Source organism: Chelonia mydas, chromosome 10 (genome assembly GCF_015237465.2).
Source record: "Chelonia mydas isolate rCheMyd1 chromosome 10, rCheMyd1.pri.v2, whole genome shotgun sequence".
NCBI lineage: Eukaryota > Metazoa > Chordata > Testudines > Cheloniidae > Chelonia > Chelonia mydas.
In genome coordinates, this window is record NC_051250.2 from 81,788,555 (window position 1) to 81,808,415 (window position 19,861).

The following is a 19,861-nucleotide window of genomic DNA, read 5'->3' on the forward strand; positions in this document are numbered from 1 at the left end:
GTTTTGTAACAAATTCAACATCTAGTGCTCTGTCTTGCATTTCTTGAACACCCAATATATTTCTATTGGTTTGAGGTAGGTAGGTAGTTTGGGATCTTCAGTTTTGGGTGTACAAGGAATGCGGGATCATGCCCATGTACAGTTACTTTTTTTTTTTATGAGTGAAATGTTCTGTTCTTATTTCCTTTCAATCTAGGTTCTTCAGAATGAAGATACTGAAAAGCCCCTGAAGAAGGTGGATCCACAGCTGTTAAAAATGGCATTGACTCCTTACCCCAAACTCAAAGCTGCTCTCTTTCCGCAGAACACTTCTCATGGAATTTTGCCACCTGATATCTCACTCTACCATCTTATGCAGGTATATATAATGCATTGTAAATGAAGCTGCTTATCAAAGTGAATGCAAGAATTTCAGAGAAGTTCCGTTTTGAGCTACAGACACTTTGAAAGTATGTGTTCCCATCTCGATTTAGCACAAGTGTGAAGGAGTGACTTGCTGGCTGGTGCACCCCTTCATGGCTAGGTGTGGCATAGCAGGTGCTTCTCTCAGGCCCCCTGCTGATGGATGCTCCATTTCTGCAGTGGTCTGCTTCTTCTTGTGACTCAGCCCTCCAGACGGGTCCAGTCCTATCCCATCTGGGTAACAGAGTCCCTCCCACAAAACAGTAGTCCAGTGACTGTACACCATGTCTTCAGCCCAACTCTGGGCTCAGTGGTCCTTACACTTTTTATCTCCAGGGGCTTTCACCACCTTTTTCAATGGTCGGTAAAGTAACCCAGGCCTTCCCTTTACTTTAGGTTCCAGGCTCAGCTAATATTTGCTTCCTCATACTCCATGGCGACTCCCTGAACTACTGAGCCTGTCTCTAGGTCCTTTTCCTCAGCCCCTTCCTGGGATCACTCCTCCACAGATTATTTGCCCCTTCCCAGACTCTGCAGAGCCCTTTCTGGCTCTTGTACTGAGTGATACCTCCTAGGGCTTTCACCCGGGAGGCCCAGCTCCTGTCTGCCTCTCCCAAGGCTGTGTGTGTGTGTGTCTCTCTCTTTTTCCTCTCCCTGGCATCTGCCCTTTTGTCAAGGCTTACTACTGGACTTTGCTCCACCCCTGTGGGTTCCCAGCGCCTCTCCTAGCCCTTTGCCAGTGTTCCCTCCTTAGGAGAGGATCCCAAGGCCTACTCTCCCCCAGCTTCCTGTCCCCCAGCCCCCTCTCACTGCTCTGGGCTGCTCCCTGTGTAAACAACACCTAGTTCCTCCTCAGCTGCATCTGATAATGAATTGGTTCTTGTGCCACCAAGTGGGTTAATTAAACCCCCAGGCTCCTGTTATCCCTTTTGCTGCCAGCGTGGAGTATACACTTCATCAGAACAAAAATTATGAAACTTGTATTAAAGCAACTGTAGCAAGGTTGAGACTCACCAGTGCAGCACCTCCTGCTGGTCGATTTGGGAATTAGCTCAACTCCAGCTCCAGAGCACCCTCTGCTGGCCGGTGTCTTGCCTGCCTCAGGCCCCATGTCCCTCCCAGACCCTGGGGTTCTGCCCCCAGCAGTACCCTCTTACTCTGGGTTTCCCCTTCCAGGGGAACCCCAGTCCTCTAAACCCACCTTGCTGCAGTGGCTACAGCCAGTCATCATCTAGCCCCCTCTCACTGGGACAGACTGCAGTCTGTAATGACCACTCGTCATTGGCAAGCGGGTAAGACCAGCTGCTCTGCCTATTCACAGGCTGCACCTCTGTAGCCCCAGTACCTTTGTAGGCCTTCACCAAGGCCTGCAGTCCGGGGGTTTACTAGGTTGGAGCTCCCCAGCTCCTCTTCCCTTCCCCAACACGGCTCTGCTTCAGGTGCCTTCCTCTCAGGCAGCCAGGCCCTTCCCAGTCCAGGGCTAGAGTGAGACTCCTCCAGCTCCTGGCCCCCAGCTCTCTTACCAGGGCCAGTTGGGCCCTGATTGAGCTGGCTACACCTGTGGCAGCTACTCCCTCAGCTGCTCTCACTCCTTTTCCCAGCCGCAGCCCTCTCCAGGGCTGCTTTTAACCTCTGTTCTGCGGGAGTGGGGCAGCCTCCCCACTACAGCATCTATATTGTAATTTGATAGATAATTTTTAAATGTTGTTTGTAAAGGCTCAAACCCGATCATTTATGGAAAAAGTTTCGACTGCTCTCCTAGGCTGACTTGATTTCACAACTGAACGTAGAATAATATACTGTTATATTTTACTCTGCAAATCCTGGGATTTGGGACTGACACTAAGGCTTCAGGCCAAGATTTTAGACAGTGGGTGGCTGAAGTTAAGCTCCTAAATCCATATTTAGGCACCTAAAGAAGTGGCCTGATTTTTCACATGCGGCAATCCCAGGCTCCAGTGAGAGCTGGCAGCTCTAGATTATGTTGTTAGTGTTTTCAATAGGCAGGTTATCAACTGTCACTGAAAATGAGTTATTTTTTTAATTAAGTGGGGGAGGAAGGAGAGTGAGACCTAGAATGAAAGGATGGGTGAAAATGGAGGGACCCCATACAGACAGTCACATGAAAGCTCCTTGTTGGTAGATCTCCTTGGCTTAAGTTAGGCGGGTGATGAGATGACCCCCTAATAGCTGCGAATAGTCTACTAGACTAGTAACTTCTAGAACAGCATTAGCCGCACTTACGCACCACCATTCAGCAAAGCACTTACGCACATGCTGTCCCACTTAAGTATGTGCTTAAAGTTGCAGTCACAATCGGGTCTTGTATGCGTTGAAAATATATGCTTCCCAGAAAGAGCTGCCTGAGATATTTGTTACTGCAGCAGGAGCAAGAGCTTTACTGTCAACTGTTGGAGATGCCTGAAGTATTTTTTTTTGTTCTAATTGGCTTTAAAATCATGATGCTTTGAACAGTTTATCTGCATATATTTTGTTTTTAATTTTTCAGTCATTAGCGCCTTTTGATCCCACTAAATTGTTTGGCTGGCAGTCGTCAAATACTCTTGCCATAGCAGGTAATTAATTTTAAAATGTAAAATACTTGTGTTTAGGCTACGAACTTTGAATGAAGTACTTTTCAGTGGATATCACAATTTGCCCCTTGCTGGGCACACACATTGTTCAACCCCGGTTCTCTGAGGTGCTGGTACAGGACTTTTACTCCTCTAACTTTCCTCTCGGGACACTTGACAGGTTGTGAATATCCTGGCTGCTTTCCCTAATTCTATTCTGAAAGTCTTCCGGATCTCTTCAGAACCCACCAGTTGACTACACCTCTGACCCTGGGTTTGAAAAACCACTAAACTTTTATTTGACCAGAGTAAACATAACATAATCATAACAATAGCTTTCAGCAACCTTCTACAGGGCTGCTGGAATAATATGGATAGTGGGGGTGCTGAGAGTCATTGAACCAAACTGTAAACCCTGTGATGTGATGGAAACCACTTCAAGCCTGGGGGTGCTGCAACATCCCCAGTTCCCCTACTTCCAGCACCTATGACCTTCTACTTATTCCCAAAGGGAATGCCTAGACTTATAAGAGCCCAGCAGTGCTTCCCTCCCCAAACATAGTCTAGCTATTCAACCCCCTGTGTGATCCTGCTCCCTCCCTCTCTACTCAGGAGCCAAGTGATGACCCTTCACATTCAAAACACCCTGAAGTTCTGAACATGTAGTTCGGGTGAAGCTTCCATTCAGGAGTTTGAGACTTTGTGTCTCTGTGCACCAGTGACATGTGCTCTTTTGGTCTTCAATGACATACCCCTATAAAAACACTTAACAATTTTGGTTGACAACATTTACCCTACAACAACATCTCAGATACCATTTCAAGTTAACATATTCCTTTCTCCACAATAGAATTGCCCAGTAAATTACTCTTTTCAGTAGGTATTCCTCTGTATAAAAATATTTCTTATATTTTTCTAAAGGTTTTGTTTTAAAATGGTTGTTTACAAAGGTGTTATTGGGTCTGGCTACAGCACTTAGTTTCCGCACGATAGAATGGGGAATATCTGAATGTTAGTGGAGCTTTTTCCACAAGAAATGTTGTATAAAACAATAATCTTTACAAACCTACTGTGAATTAGATAAGTAATATGTTCCCTCTGACAGCGAGAGCATCCTTGCTTCAGTTTACTTAAGTGATCTACCCATGGCAATTTAAACAAAAGTCAGTGCCAGAGTTCCAGTTGTACGGGAACCAGAATTAGAATTTGAGTGGTACTGGAAAGTTTAATAATTTAAAGCAGAGCTAGTGTGGTATTTGGTTTCCTCTTCCATAGAAGTTGTTGAGTAGCAGAAAGATATCTCCCAATTTTTAAATCAAACATTTATGCAATTAAGAAACACTGTGACATTCTTTCCAGACATCTCAAGTGACCTCCCTCATTTCTCGTCCCCTGATTTGGTAAACAAATATGCCATAATGGAACGACTGGATTTTTCCTACTACTTGCACCATGGACGCCCATCATTTGCTTTTGGTACCTTTTTGGTCCAGCAATTAGTAAAGAGCAAATCCCCAAAGCAGCTGTGAGTATTTAAAAAATAATAGTTGCCATGTGAATGTATAGAGGCATGCTAGGAAAAAATTAAAATGAGAAGCAGGAATGTCCTGCTAGAAATACCCCCAGCGTTCTATTTTGAAATGTCATTTATTGTGCATCACATATAGATGTTCACTACAAAAACCATTTTAAGAACAAAAAAACTGAAGAACAGTGAAAATGAAAAGTATAGATTAAGTGGTTGTGGTGGAGTTTTAGGCCCAAGGAAGTTGATTTTTGAAAATAGCTTTATGTAAGTAAAATGGGATACAGAGTGTTTATATGAGTTAGTATATGAGGGGAGGAATATAGATTTGGTTAATAGGCTGTTGGGTGTGTGGTTAATATATACAGTCTGCTCTTAGAAACAAAGGGCATCCAGTTTCTTCATACCCATGCCAAATCTGTTTTACCTGAGTGGAGTATTCACATTAATAATGATTTCAGGATTGGACCTAGACTTGAAAACTAACATTAGATAAAGGAAAAATGCCTGTTTATTTTTTCTTTCCTTATCGGTTCCTTCACTAACTGTATTAATTTCCCTGTTTAAACTAAAGAAAACATAAATCAAATGTGCATTTAATCTTGCCTTTAATTTATAGAAGTTATTTAGCAAAACCTAAAACGCAATCCCAGAATCTGACACACAAATAAGAAATCAGTCTTAAAGTACATTAACCAAAACAATAGGACAGGTTGCTTTTTTTCATCTTCAGTGTATATATGTGGCATTTTATTTGTATTAATTAGTGTGAAAATGACACCATCAATCTGAAATCTAATAAACTTCAAAAAGTTAAAAATAGTTACACTTAGGACACCTGCCTTTGTGTCTCCGTGCTACATTGTGTTGTCTTAAAATAATCTTTTCCTATTTTTAATGTTTTCTCTCTTCTGTTGCTGTGTGAAACATAAGCAAAAAGGTAACTTCACTGACTATATGAGGGAAACAGTGAAAATGTCTATAGGGGAATTGCTGCCAACTGTACAAACTAAACACACTGGGGAAATAGATCATTATTTCTTCTCTATATATCTCTTTGGTGTAGTAATTTTCGATGTTGTTTCTAAGATTAGTAGGTTATTACACATCTTCAGACAGAAGTCTGTCTAATTTAACTGTCACTTTTAGTGTGGGTGGGGGTTTGATACTATAGAAACATTCATTTGTTCACTCACCTTTTATGGTAGCAGGGGCTAGATCCTTTTTCTCCTAGTGCCTGAACTGAAAGAGCAACATCACTGGGAGACTGTTCAGAGTAGCGGCATCTTTTCTCTAGAGAGAGACTGTACTTTTATGCTGGAGTTCAGGTCATTTTTCAAGAAGAAAACCCTTCTTCTTGAAAGAAGCGGCAGCCAGCACATCCCTCGGCTTGCGCTGCTTCCCGCAGCCCCCATTGGCCAGGGACGGTGAACCACGGCCAGTGGGAGCTGTGATCAGCCGCACCTGCGGATGCTGCAGGTAAACAAATCGTCCCAGCCCGCCAGCGGATTTCCCTGACAGCCCACGTGCCAAAGGTTGCCGATCCCTGGACTATAGCGTATGACTCCCTGTTCACTGCTGGAAAGTATTGCAGTCACTCCATTTGCTAGATTAGAACATCAGCGTAATTATGTTGTTACATTTCACATGGGCAAGGCCAAAGAGGCATTACTGGGGGGTTTTTAAATAGAGGGTGAGATATTTCTTATAGTCCTATAGCCTTCAAGTATCCTATGTTATTGTGCTAATTACTATGGTAATATAATGTATATGCACATAAATACATACGTGAGTTTCTGTATGTAGATATGTGCATATATATTGCCATAGTAATGACCATAAGAACATACGATACTTGTAGGCTATAGGACTACAAGAAAAATCTCGCCCCCTATCTGTCTACCCACCCACACTCTGTAGGTAACAAATGAAACTTTTATCGCTCAATATTTGAAATAAAGTACAGTTCAAATATTCAGTGGGAGTATTTAGGTGCAATTCTGAACATGCCCTGGTTGCATTGTCACTAATAACATTGCCTGCATATCAGAATCATTTTTCTAAATTATGGAATCATTTTCTTTGGCTTCAAGGTTTTATAAAAGCTTATTGAAACAAATTGCAATTTTAAGGTATGTCCTTTTAACGTTTTTCATGTGGGATGTTTAATTTCTTTCCTGTATTCAGGTCCTCATTTGCCCTAGGCAGTTAACATATTTTCAGCACAATTAAACTTATTCCAAATTCACTTGATTATATTTTTCAGCAATTGTAGGTATTAGCTTATGTTGTGAATTATTGTGTTTTGAGATTTCAGTCATAATTTCTATTGAATTGACTTTAACATTTCCTTTGTTTTAGGATTCAGCAAGCAGGGAATGAAGCCTACGCTCTAGCTCTTTCTTTCTTTTATATACCTTCAATAGGAGCAGCATGCATTTGTTTTCTAGAGTTACTTGGTCTTGACAGCCTTAAACTTCGGGTTGATATTAAAGTTGCAGATATAATTTGGAGCTTCAAGTCTAGAAATGAAGAGTCTCAACACAATTTAATAAGAGAAGCCTTGGGTAGAGTACACTTTTGCATATTTTATAATTATTGAGCAGTATAAAACAGCTATCAGAGGATGAAGGGGGTTATGGTGCCCAGCCCGAATAATGTCCAGGGAATGTAGGAGGAGCACCCTTTCTTTAAGGAGTTAAGAGCTTTGCCATTCTTACATACCCATTTTTCACTAATCTGTGAAGGGGTAATCCCATGGTTAATCCAGACTCGGCCTACTGATAAAATAGCAAAGGGTCTGTGTGCCAAAGGGGCAGCTGGAACTGGAATAATCATACATGTCTCATATGCAACACATTGGTGTCAGTCTGCTACCCATAGGCATAGAGTAATCGCTCTTCCAAAAATGGTAGTCAGTTTTTGTTTAATATTGTAACATAAGATGATTAGAAGAAAAATGCCAAATTCCTCCTCCCTTGCTGCATTCATTCTGTAAACTATGTAGAAATTAGATATTTGAATTTGACCGTGAGAATTTTTCTAGGAAGAACTTAAATTAAGAAAATTACATTTGTAACTAGGGTTCCATGTGATGTAGCTTTTTTCTCCAGTTAGGAAACCTAACGGGTTTTCTCATTTGTTTAGCTTTTATGTGATAAAGCTCTTTAAAGTATGTTTATTTAAATATAGGACAAATTTTTCAAAAGTGCCTGACATTAGGAGCCTAACTCTCATTTTCAAAAGTGATGTAGGCACTTAGAGAATTTACCTAAGCACTTTTGAAAAATGTCCTTACTATAATGTGAAAACAGAGCCCCAGTAATATTATTTTAATTTTTTTAAATAGTTGGAAATCTAACAAAATTGGCGGATGGTGAAAAAACAGCAGCAGCAGAAGTGCTTATGTCCTTGGAAGAAGCTTTTTGGGATAAAATCGAACATCAAGAAATAAAGAAGTGAGCGAACTACACTTTTAATGCTCTTTATACTGGCCAACTGATATAAAGCACTGAATTTTACCCTTTATGTGGTCAGGCATTACCATGTGTCATAGACACAGCTACTCTGCATGGCAAGTGCAGTAAACAAAACCTATGAGCAACAAGTGTTTCCACATGTTGGGGGGTAAGAAATGAGTCCTCTTTGTATATCAGATACCATAGGCAATATGCCTCCTCAGCACTTGTAATAAGGAAGGGAAGCTAATGCATAATGTTGACTGTGCTACCTTTACTGCACTACTGGGACTTCCTGAATTAGGAGCAAAGAGTGATCTGGAATTTCTCGCAAAGGCAAAACTGTTGTGAAAATTGAGAATTTGGATGGGCAAAAAATGTAGGGTTAGGCCCCCAAGATCGAATCTGATCCCAGTCCCTGCTGAAGCCTCAGGAAGGAAATCTTGATTCTTTACAATTGGAAGACCTGCCTGCATCTGTAGCCATTAAATACGGGAAGATGAAGGGACAGTTACTACTTAAATAATTAAAAGTGGACAGAGTTTTTTTTAGTTAAAATTCTTTCGTTGCTATACAGAACATCCAGTGACTCTAGAAGACAGTGGTCTTTGGTGATGCAGTTCTGTAAGCTCCATGATATCAAACTGAGTACATCTTACCTAAAGGAATGTGCTAGATCCAATGACTGGCTGCAGTTTCTCATCCAGACCCAGATGTACAGCTACCAAATAGATGAGGTGAGCTACTGTGTTTAATTTAAAAATTACAAGAGACATTTTAAACAACAAGCATTGTTAATGGTGTAGTCTTTGTTTTTAAGATGTTTTTAAAACAGATGTCTCTCTTTAAAGAAACAACATCAAATTTAAATCTAGTCAGCTTAATGGTAAGTTAGAAATTGTTTCAGGCTCTTAAATTGCCCATAAATCTCCCTATCATTTCTTTTTTTTACAGTCACATTTTCTTGTTTTTTTTGCATAATATTTTTCTCTGTTGCTGTGTGAAAAGCTGACACCAAAAAGAGCAGCAGGCTCGCCAGCAGAATCAGTAAGGACTATACACAAAGTGCTGTCAAATGCACATGAATAAATTGGTAAAATAGAAGTTTTTATTCTAGTCTTTTAATTATATTAAGATGAGGAGTTAATTTCTATCAGTAGTAGGTACAGCTGAACCTCAGCGTTAGGAACACCAGAGTTATGAACTGACCAGTCAACCACACGCCTCATTTGGAATCAGAAGTACACAATCAAGCAGCAGCCGAGACCCCCCAAAAAAGCAAATACAGTACAGTGCTGTGTTAAATGTAAACTACTAAAAAAAAATAAAGGGAAAGTTTAAAAAAAAAAAAAAAAGATATGACAAGGTAAGGAAACTGTTTCTGTGCTTGTTTCATTTAAATTATGTTGGTTAAAAGAAGCATTTTTCTTCTGCATAGTAAAGTTTCAGAGCTGTATTAAGTCAACGTTCATTTGTAAACTTTTGAAAGAACAACCACGTAATGTTTTGTTCAGAGTTTTGAACATTTCAAAGTTCGAACCACCTCCATTTCCAAGGGAACTTTGAGGTTCTACTGTATAACATTTTCAGACAGAAAATGATTTTTTTTTAGTGTTCTTTGAGGTGAGCTGGATACATAAATACCTGCCCAAATGGGACTTAATTCTGTTTTAATTATACTTACGGCTATGGTATGTTCATCCTGGATATTTAGGTTTAGTTCATTTTTAAAAATTAAATGTTTCAGTTACTATTTCAGTATTGGAGATATGTTAATATTTGAAGCAGTCTCATTTGTATTAATAAAATAAGTATTTTGTTTCACATATAGAATGATTAGTTAATGATATTGTCGGGATGCAAATATTTATGCTGTAATTATATTGTGTGTTTTGGAAGAGTTTCATAAGTCTTCCACTTTTACTGTGCAACATAATCTTTAAAAATCTAGGTAAAGTCTTGTGCAAGTAGGTGATCATTATTAAATGGGACCTAAAAAAAGTCCGGCTTAATTGTTTTTATTAAGCTAAAAAGCTTCTCCAGAAGATAAGAGTCTCCCTTCTAAGAAACAGCTGTGAACTGCAAATATGCTTCAAATATGGACTAGTTTAAAATAAAATCAAGGTTTTAAAATACATTCACACACCCAATTTCACTATATGTTGTATAATCAGCATAGTAACTGGTAAGATTAAATTGATATAGCCAGAATTTCTGAAATATTCATAAATATATTTGCAATGTTTACTGTATGTAGGAGACACATACTGTAGAATTTTTCAGTCTTGTTACACTATGTACATTATACAGCGTTGCTATGATAATCTTTGGCAGCCCGCATATATAATAAGAACCATTGTAGGTAACTCCCATGAAATTGGTAAGATTTCAACACACATACCTGGCACAATCAGCTCCTAAGGTATCTTTTCACAAATACTAGCATATTGTCTCTTATACAAATAATTCTAGGTTGGAATTTTCAAAGAAACCTAAGAGAGCTAGGATCTCAAATCCTGTTGTCAGTGGGGAGCTTAATTTAGGCTTCTTTGAAAATCCTACCCTGAATGTTTTCAAAATAGAAAAATATAATTAAGTGTGCAGTCACCTGCAAATAAACCTCAGGTAGCAACTTACTGAAAAATTCCTTTCAATGATATACCGTCTATGCCAGGGATGTCATTGGGGCTGAAAATGAGTGTATGTTTTATGTAAAGGGAGGAATTTCAATATTTTATTGTGATACTGTGCATTTCTAAAACACTTTCATCTGTAGATCTCCAGAAATATACCTTGTAAAATCGGTTTGATAAAATGTCTTCTGTGTTTACTTTTATTTCATGTACACAATAGCTCTCCCCTCCCCCAGTTGCTCTCTGCAAGTTTTCTGTATGAAGATGCCTTTGATTATCTTTTCTAGGTCATTTCCATTCTTCAAGATTTCACTCCCATTTTGCAAGATCATTTGATGCTGGCCTTTGAGAACTTGCAGCGCTCTCGCTCTGCTACAGGGAGTCATCACAACAACAACAACACCAGTCCACTCAAGACTGAGCACAGGCAGAGCGAACATACAAGTGACCTCTTTCAAATTCTGTTGTGCTGTCAAGAAAGTCCTAACCCTGGGTGCTACCTTTTGGCTGAAGGAGTGAGGCACCACGCTCCCTTCTTGAGTGTCTTAGCAGCCTGTTTTCAGGTAAGAACTATTCAAAAATATTTCTCTTTTAGAGGTGTGGTGCAATACAAGGAAAAATCTACACATCTGGAGACCATTCAGAAAATTATTTCACATACTTATGTCAGAGCGGAAATATATACATTGTATACACCAAGTATTCCCCAATTATCAAAATAATTTGATTAGTATGACACATTTCATGTGATGTTTGACAGCTCTCTAGCTAGATTACTAAGTAATAAAAGAATGTCTCTGATTTTTTTGTCCATTTGGCAGGATTCCAACATTATTCACTGTCTCTGTGTTTGGATAATTACCTCTGTGGATAATGTTACTGCTGCTGAAGCAACAAACCATATTCAAGGCTCAGTAGAAAATCATGAATGGGATCTTCATGACCTTTCCACCATCTGGAAGATGTTTTTAAGAAGACAAAAAAATAAAACTCTCATGAATGGTTTCCGGCTCTTTCTAAAGGTAATGATTTACTTAGGTATTTTTAGCCTATATTTTTTTCTGTGTGTTTAGATCTCCTGTACTAGAGATTCTCTTACTTGCATAGAGGAGGCTTTCCACCCTGTCTTTCAAATTATTTGCAAGATAATCCACTGTGCTACTTAGCCCTATGAGAAAATATTAGACTTGGAAAATAAACAGTTACAAACTTGCAAATAATTTGTCAGGTTTATATACCTTTTTGTAAACAACAAACCAAGACAAGCATTGTTCTTACACCGATTGATACAAACTTTCCATTTATTAGACAAATGTACTTTCAGTGGAGTTTTGTAACCTTTTTGCTTATCTTTAAAGGATTCCCCTTTATTACATATACTGGAGATGTATGAACTGTGCATGGACTACAAAAAATATAATGAAGCCAAAACCAAACTCCACAACTTCCAGACAAGTCTTGCAAATGTAAGCAGATGTTTTGTAAATGTCTTTACTTAGATGTCGTCATATTACAGTTTGATCTTTTCTAATGCCATAGGCTAAAACAAAGAAAAGGAGTCTGCTTAACATAATTCATGAGATGGTTTTGGAGTAATAAGTGTCCAACAACTCCTTCATCATTTCCACTTTGTGGAAAACCTGAATTTTGGAGTAAAAAGGAGCCAGTTGCCTGAATAAACTACATGCACTTTTAAATCAGTACATTTGATTTATTTAGGGCCAGATTTTGATACCCTAATTCACAACAAGTAGTATCTTACTCCATGAGCAATCCTGGTGACTTCAGTGGGATTATATGATGGTTCTTAGGGTGCCCGGGACTGAGAGTCATCTTGTTACCCGCCTGTCTCCAGTAAGAGGGAGACCTGCTTGTGCTTAACTGGTTGTCACCTCGCTGATACCTCCAATCTGTTAACTCCGTCCAGCTTGCTTGGGTGATTATGCCAGGCCTTACTTTGCCTTCCAGGTTGACAGTAGGTGCACTCACAGTAATACCAGGTCTGCTGTCCCCAAGTGAACAGTGCATACACCTGCTTGAATGATTCAGCTCAGGATTGGCTCCTTGTAAAATAACACGGCACTGAGACAAATTTATAGTGAAAACAATCAGAAGTTTATTATCAAAGATCAAAATTTTAGAGATATTGAGTAAGGATAACAGAAACAGAAGGGTTATGTATAAAACAAAATCATATCATGATTCCTGGAAGCTAAACTTAACAGGCTAACCTTTAGTCTAAATAAGTTTGTCTCAACCAAAATATCTTTAAGAGCATTTCAACCAAGCCGGTTGATATCCTATTTTCCTTAAGGTAATTGCACTGCCCAATTACTTCCTAGGTGCAGGATAAAGGGGTGTCTTCTTGGTCTTCACCCCAATATTCCCCAAAGTTCATGGTCTGTACTTCAGAGTCAGGATGACCTCCACCCCCTTGCAGTTTATTCTCTGGTGTTAGAACGTACTTTTTTTGCACACATGTATGACTCCTTACATGATATTTGTTTTCACAGTGATACTAATGACCAGCATGATTCTGGCTTTTATTTAAGACCTCACTTGAAATTCTTTGGTGAACTAGAATGTACACATCAGGATATTCTTGTAACCCCCCTTGCTAGTGGTCATTGAAGGGTTCTTAGAGTCACTGATTCCTTCTGGTGTAAGGTACTATTTGTGGTGAGTAATGGTATCTCATTCTCCGGGCCTTAGTAAATAGCATTAATTCTAAAAATAAAGTGAAAATGATGGTGCTGATAAGGTGGTAACTTTCAGAGAAAATCTTCTTAGGCTAAACAGTTGCTCTTGAATATATTGCCGGCTTTCTGAGAAATGGAAGTTTTTGAAAGGAGCATCAAGATCACCTTGGTGCCAGCAGTCTCAAAGACCTCGTTGACTTATTCTTTGAAAACAGTTGGGCCAAGTTACACCTAAGCAACCCCATTAAGGCCCTGATTCAGCAATTGGTGTCAGTGGGACTGAAGCACATGTGTAATGTTGAGCACATGCTCAAGTGCTTTGCTAGATCAGCAACTACGCGGGGACAGAATTTGGCCCACAAGTTGCTGAGACTCAAGTTCATAGAGGGAATATTTGGAATCATGTCTTTACTTGTTTTCTTTTCATTGTCAGAGCTAGACATACAACAATTACCCCTGTTCTCCCCTCTATACTTTGTTCTTCCAGTTTTCTTGGTTTCCTAGTAACTAACATTTCATGTCCTTAGTGTTGGTTGTTTTCCTTCTTGTGACTCAAGTCAAGGTTGGGCAGGTTGCTTTTCCTACTCAGTGCATCATGCTCTGACCCCATGTAGTGGGTATGTATATAAAGCAGATGAGATATGTCAGGGCTGCTAGTTTCTAATGAAGTTTTTTTTTCCTACCTATCCATGATCTTTCTGACATTCTGTCTACGCAGTTAATACAGATTTCCAGGGGAAATTGCCAGAAATCTTGTCTATACACACAGAAAGTGAACTATTTCCAGATTAAAATCAAGATATTGGTGATAGAGCATCACAACTTTTTGGAGCCACATATTGTATATTAGAATTGGTATTATCCAGTTTTCAGTGTGACCTGATCTAACTAGAAACAAGTTGTATTTATATTCACTGCAGAATATGCTTGTAAGAAATGTATTAATCTTTTTTATTTAAACAGCTTAAAATTGCAGATAAACCAACACCGTCAATAATATCAGTACCATGGCTGGAGTCACAGGCATTCTTTCTTCTTGAACTGATGATGCAGCAATGTAGAACACAGTATGAATTAGGAAAACTGTTACAGCTCTTTGCAGATATAGATAAACTTCTACCTGATGGTAAGGACAATTTTTTCTGTTAGATGGTCTGGTTGCTTTCACAAGTTTGAAGTGTATAAGAACGATTTAAAAAATCTAACCCTATGAGAAGTGTACTTTAAAAATTACATGTCCTTCACTAATTTTATACTGTAGCTTGGAGTATGTTACTATTTTTATGGAAAAAGGAAAACCTGATAAACTTTTATTGTAAATCTGCAGGTAGTATTGTAGTATAATGTGAAGGAATTTCTGAAGCCAGAATTAGTTTTTTACAGAAAGCCGTGGAAGAAAATATAGGCTTCTTTTGGAGCCGGTGTGAAACTAGTGAAAAATGTATGGAAAATGAACAAAAATGTTCCGGTTTTAAACTGAAAATTCATTGTGATCATATGAAAACTTGAGTATGTTAAACATATTATACATATACTCTGTTCCCCACAGGCTTACATGTTGTTGAAAATGTATATCAGTGACTTCTTCAGTTAAAGAATAGTTGCCTTAATATTTGTACTGTCTCTTTTGAAACAGGCCCAGATGTGAAGAAACTGTGTGCACTCAGTCAGATTTTGAAGGATTCATCTATATCTATTAATCGCTCTATCCTGACCAGTTATGACACAGAATATTTTCAGAATGAATGCAGATTAGTTCTAGAGCAGCTGCAAGAGAGAGGATTGTTCTCACTGGCGAGGAAGGTTGCAGAATTAGCTGAACTGCCTGTGGACAGTGTGGTTATCCAAGAGGTACAGTATAGTTATCTAATGTTTTTTTACTTAAAATAAAATGTTTGCACAGTCAGGTTTCTTTTCTGGTTGTTAAGCTCCCATATGTCTGATGGTATCAAAAGTGTTAACTTTTCATCAACATGAGGATGCCATCCAGAAGGACCTAGAAATGGCATGCATAAATTGCCTAATTTGAAATAAGAAAAGGAGTACTAGTGGCACCTTAGAGACTAACCAATTTATTTGAGCATAAGCTTTCGTGAGCTACAGCTCACTTCATCGAATGCATCCGATGAAGTGAGCTGTAGCTCACAAAAGCTTATGCTCAAATAAATTGGTTAGTCTCTAAGGTGCCACTAGTACTCCTTTTCTTTTTGCGAATACAGACTAACACGGCTGCTACTCTGAAACTAATTTGAAATATTATTCAGTTTATCTGCTAGTCATCTAAACTTTTAGAATCCTGTGCTGAACAAAATGGTGGTGTTTTGTTACTTGCTGCATTCTGTTACTTTTATTTATCCAGAAAAACAGGTGTGCCGAGTACTTTACAGCCTGGGATGTTAATTCAGTATTGTGGTGTTCTAATATTGGTGCATGTTTATTCAAGAAGTGAGAATTGTTTCTGTAGGATAAGTCCTTTAAAGCGTTTATGAATTGTGCAGGTACTTCAAGATTTACATCTCTTAGAGCACATTGGACCGTGGCATCGAAAACAAACTAGAATTAACTTCTGGAAAAAATGTCATGACCGTTTTATGAGAAATTCCGTCTCCAGCAAAGCAGCATCTGCCTTTTTCTTAGCGGAGGCAAACGCAGTGTCTGAACCTTCAGCTGATGAGAAGGTAAACAGCATTACGGAGAAACACCTGCTGCTTACCTTGGCTGGCCACTGGCTAGCACAGAGTGACGCTGTGACCCTGGACAAATTGGAAGAAATAGAGAAACAGATCTGGCTTTGTTGCATTGCACAACAAACCTTAAATAGAGACGATGTGTTGGTCAAGTCAAGGTTTTCTCACCAGGTTTCAGCGAGTGGTGAACTTTCCTTTGATAGCTTAGCTAAGGAGTTTTCCTTTTCAAAGCTAACTGCTCTGAATACATCAAAATATTTACAACTTGATGGCCTTGCATTCCAAGATATGTCTGAAAACATGCTGGATAAAGCTGAGGTAGAATCACTTCGTTTTCTGATTGGATGTCTTCTAGATGAAGGACGTATACATGAAGCCAGCCGTGTTTGCCGGTATTTTCACTTTTATAGCAGAGATGTTTCATTGGTATTGCACTGCAGAGCACTGGCCTCAGGGGAAGCTGATCTAAACAGCTTACACCCAGATGTTCGAGCTATTCTTCTGGTGGGAGATACAGCAGATGAGAGAGACATGCAGCCCAGAAGATTACAAAGCAGTAAGTAATCCTAGCAGTCAGCTGCAGACATTTGACAAGTTGTCAGATTTCTATAGGTTCCTCCTTTGTGTAACAAAATTAATTTCCCCAGAAATCTCTGGGGAATTTCTAACAACATCCCACACTGAATTTATATACTTCAGGCAAGATTATTCTATAAACAATCTCATGTCATCTTTTGAATATCCATTCTTAATAGATTTGCAGTTCTCTTCAGCCAAAGTGCTACAGGACAGCAGAATGCTAATCTACATTCCTGCTTTTGGAATACAAATTTTAGATAAGCTTGATTGTAGTTTCTAATGCTGCAGTGTGGGGAAGATTTTTTTATTAATACATTTTTTCCCAATATTTGCATGTTATAAGGGAACATTGTTTTCTATTAATAGTGGAAAAAATAGTGATAACATCTTATATGTCATCTGTATGTGAGTGTATGGGCACACAATCTTAGTAAAAGTAATTCTGTCAGCTAGAACTAGAATGTTTCTTGCTAGAACGAAATGTATTAATCCCATTTTGAGGCTGCAGAAAGATAGCTGAACGTTGTCTGGGCTGCTTTATACACTTGTATTCAGATGGTTTTAAGAATGTTGTATTTGATAATACTGTGTTGTGTGGTGTTTATTTAATGATGCTTATCTCCTAAAACCTCATTAGGGTACCTCTCCCATTCTTCACAAATACTGTGAGTTCCGTTTTTAAAGATTGAAAAAGTATAACACTTAATATTTGCCCTGATTCCTGGAGTTTTATTCTGGGTGTGAGCCTTTGTTTTGACAAGCCCTACCCGTGTGCTTTTTCCTTTGAGATGCGCATTTTCAGTATTCACTTTGCTTCCAGCCTCAAGCGTAGAAAATTGGTCACACGTCCTGGCTCCATCTCCAGATGATCTGGTTATGACCAGTCTGACGACTCTAATAGATGAGTGTGTTCATGGGAGAAACTACTGCAGACAAGTCCTCTGTTTGTATGAGCTTTCGAAGGTATGTGTCTGGCAACATTTACCAGAACTATAATGTTGCTTGCCTCAAGCCAACCCACAGAGTTATGGAGACTAAAGCTATTGTGAGGTCACACAATAATGTACGAGGTATTCATTCCTGAACACTTTTGAGTGCTGAAACGAAAAATAAGGGGGATATTTATCAAATGGTAACATGGCCCACTACTCAGACAAATCCTAGATATGATCAAGTATTGAAATGAACAAAACCCTTCCGATCTGTCATCTTACTTCATTAAGCCAAATTTCTACCTATGTCTCTTTAATTGACCTATTTTATCATGTGCTAAGAATAAATTGTTTGTTAGTCATTTTGGTACTTTAAGTCTAAAAATTATGTTGCCTTCAGAAGGCCTAACATCAATTTAAAACCTGAGTGGATTTAAAACCCTCTGTTCTATGGCAGCTCTCTACTACAGGGACGTTTGCAGGTAGGCCCATAAGATTATGCAGATCCACCGGGCTAACCCCAGGGGTGGCAAAAGTAGTGGGCTACATCTGCTGCTGCTCCTCTTCTTTGTGGTCTTCATGTGTGGCTGTAGCCCAACTGCACAGGTTGGGGCAGAGGATCCTGCTCCAGACGTTTTCTCATGGAGCAAAACCACTAAACACGTTCTTTGTCCCTTCCCCAGGATTTGCCCCTTAGTTTTGGAACATAGCATTTGCGCTGCTGGATCAGACCAGCAGTGTATCTAGTCTGGTATCCTGGACACATCAGTGTCTACTTCTTCTTTCTGAGGGGCTGTCTATCTTTACATGTAGTATTCTTTTTAAGCTGGAATTTGCATCTTTTGTATTGAGGCTTAGGGATTATTTGGCGGTGAGAAGGTAAATCTGATCAGTGAACACTGTGGAATGATCTTTTGTAAAACAAGAAAATTCTAGCTCGTGAAAGCATGTTTTATCTGTTTTGATACAGTCCACAGTTAAGAAACAGGACAGCTGTTCAGCACACATTTACTTCAAGCAAAAAGTTAAACGTGCATTAAAATGCTTTCTTGTATCAAACCCTTAGTAGTTAACATACACAAATCAATGCAATATTGATTGGTACAAAGATGGGTTAGACCTACATCTGCTTTTTCACACGTGATTTTGAATAACCTTGCATTGAGTTTTCAATATGATAGAGCTTTGCTGGTGAATACCTACTTCATCATGCGCATTTTCCTCTAGGGCTCAGTGGTTTGAGCACTGGCCTGCTAAACCCAGGGTTCTGAGTTCAATCCTGGAGGGGGCCACTTAGGGATCTGGGGCAAAAATTGGGAATTGGTCCTGCTTTGAGCAGGGGGTTGCACTAGATGACCTCCTGAGGTACCTTCCAACCGTGATATTCTATGTAGCATTTTTTAAATGTGCTGTATTCTTCTTAGGAACTGAATTGCTCCTACGGTGAAATATCAGCCCATGATTCTGAAAAGGTGCTTCAAGCGATCCTTTCATCGCAGCAGCCTGACAGATGCAAGAAAGCCCAGATGTTCATCAAAACACAGGGTCTCCAGTCTGAAACTGTGGCAGAACTTGTGGCTGAAGAAATCATGCAGGAGTTACTGGTATCTTCTGAAAGAAAAGGTGATGATGGTGGTTTGTTGTGTGTTTCACCTCTGCATGCACCTGAAGTCCTTTAAAAAAAACTTTTGGTTTGTAAATTTTGTGTGTGTGTGTGTATGTGTGTGTTTGAAAAACACTTGCTGACTGTGTATATGTGGTAACTATAGTATTCAGCATTTAGGCAATACTTCGAAACTGTAAAGCTCTATTAATGTATTAAGTGGTGTTTGCTGTTTACCTTGTTGTATCCAGTGCTTTGTTGCTTTAATTAAGACTCTTACAAACAAGACTTTTAATAGCAAAAAATGTGCTATCTGGGTTTTTTTAAATAACAAGTCATGGCCTTTGTAACTCCAGCCATCCAAGTTGTGGACAAGACTCCTCCATTAATTTCTTACAAAGGCAAGAATGGGAGAGTGGCCTGGTATTTTAAAGATTTTTTTTTTTTTCCTGGCAAAATAAATGATATTTTGCTCAAAATGATGTGAATCTGTTTGAATTATTTTCTATAAATGGGGAGGCTTTTTTTTAGCTGTGACAAAGTCAATGTATTTTTGAATAAGAAACAACCAGTCTTAGTTGTAACAAACAATATAGACATGCAGTGGGTTTGTATTGGATTGATCTGGCAAAGAAAAGATGTGTGACTTTTACACATAAATGACTGGACTAAAAGGGCCCTCTTGGATTATTTAGTTCCAGCCCCTGCATCAGGCAGGAAGCGGATACGCTGTTTTCCATAAACGTAGCTCACCTTTCCTCCAAGAACAA

The 19,861-nt window shown here is 39.1% G+C and overlaps 1 protein-coding gene across 3 annotated transcripts in view; it reads left to right on the forward strand.

Moving 5' to 3' along the window:
• SPG11 (SPG11 vesicle trafficking associated, spatacsin) overlaps positions 1-19,861 on the forward strand; it is a 60,338-nt gene that overhangs the window by 28,896 nt on the left and 11,581 nt on the right. For all 3 annotated transcript variants that reach the window (XM_037910267.2, XM_037910268.2, XM_043524370.1), the window contains exons 19-32: positions 197-358; positions 2,912-2,978; positions 4,335-4,500; positions 6,862-7,067; positions 7,850-7,958; positions 8,536-8,695; positions 10,879-11,154; positions 11,413-11,613; positions 11,950-12,057; positions 14,254-14,416; positions 14,927-15,141; positions 15,789-16,533; positions 17,377-17,519; positions 18,913-19,111. In XM_037910267.2, coding sequence (XP_037766195.1) covers positions 197-358; positions 2,912-2,978; positions 4,335-4,500; positions 6,862-7,067; positions 7,850-7,958; positions 8,536-8,695; positions 10,879-11,154; positions 11,413-11,613; positions 11,950-12,057; positions 14,254-14,416; positions 14,927-15,141; positions 15,789-16,533; positions 17,377-17,519; positions 18,913-19,111 — 2,920 coding nt within the window. The remainder of the gene's footprint in view (positions 1-196; positions 359-2,911; positions 2,979-4,334; positions 4,501-6,861; positions 7,068-7,849; positions 7,959-8,535; positions 8,696-10,878; positions 11,155-11,412; positions 11,614-11,949; positions 12,058-14,253; positions 14,417-14,926; positions 15,142-15,788; positions 16,534-17,376; positions 17,520-18,912; positions 19,112-19,861) is intronic.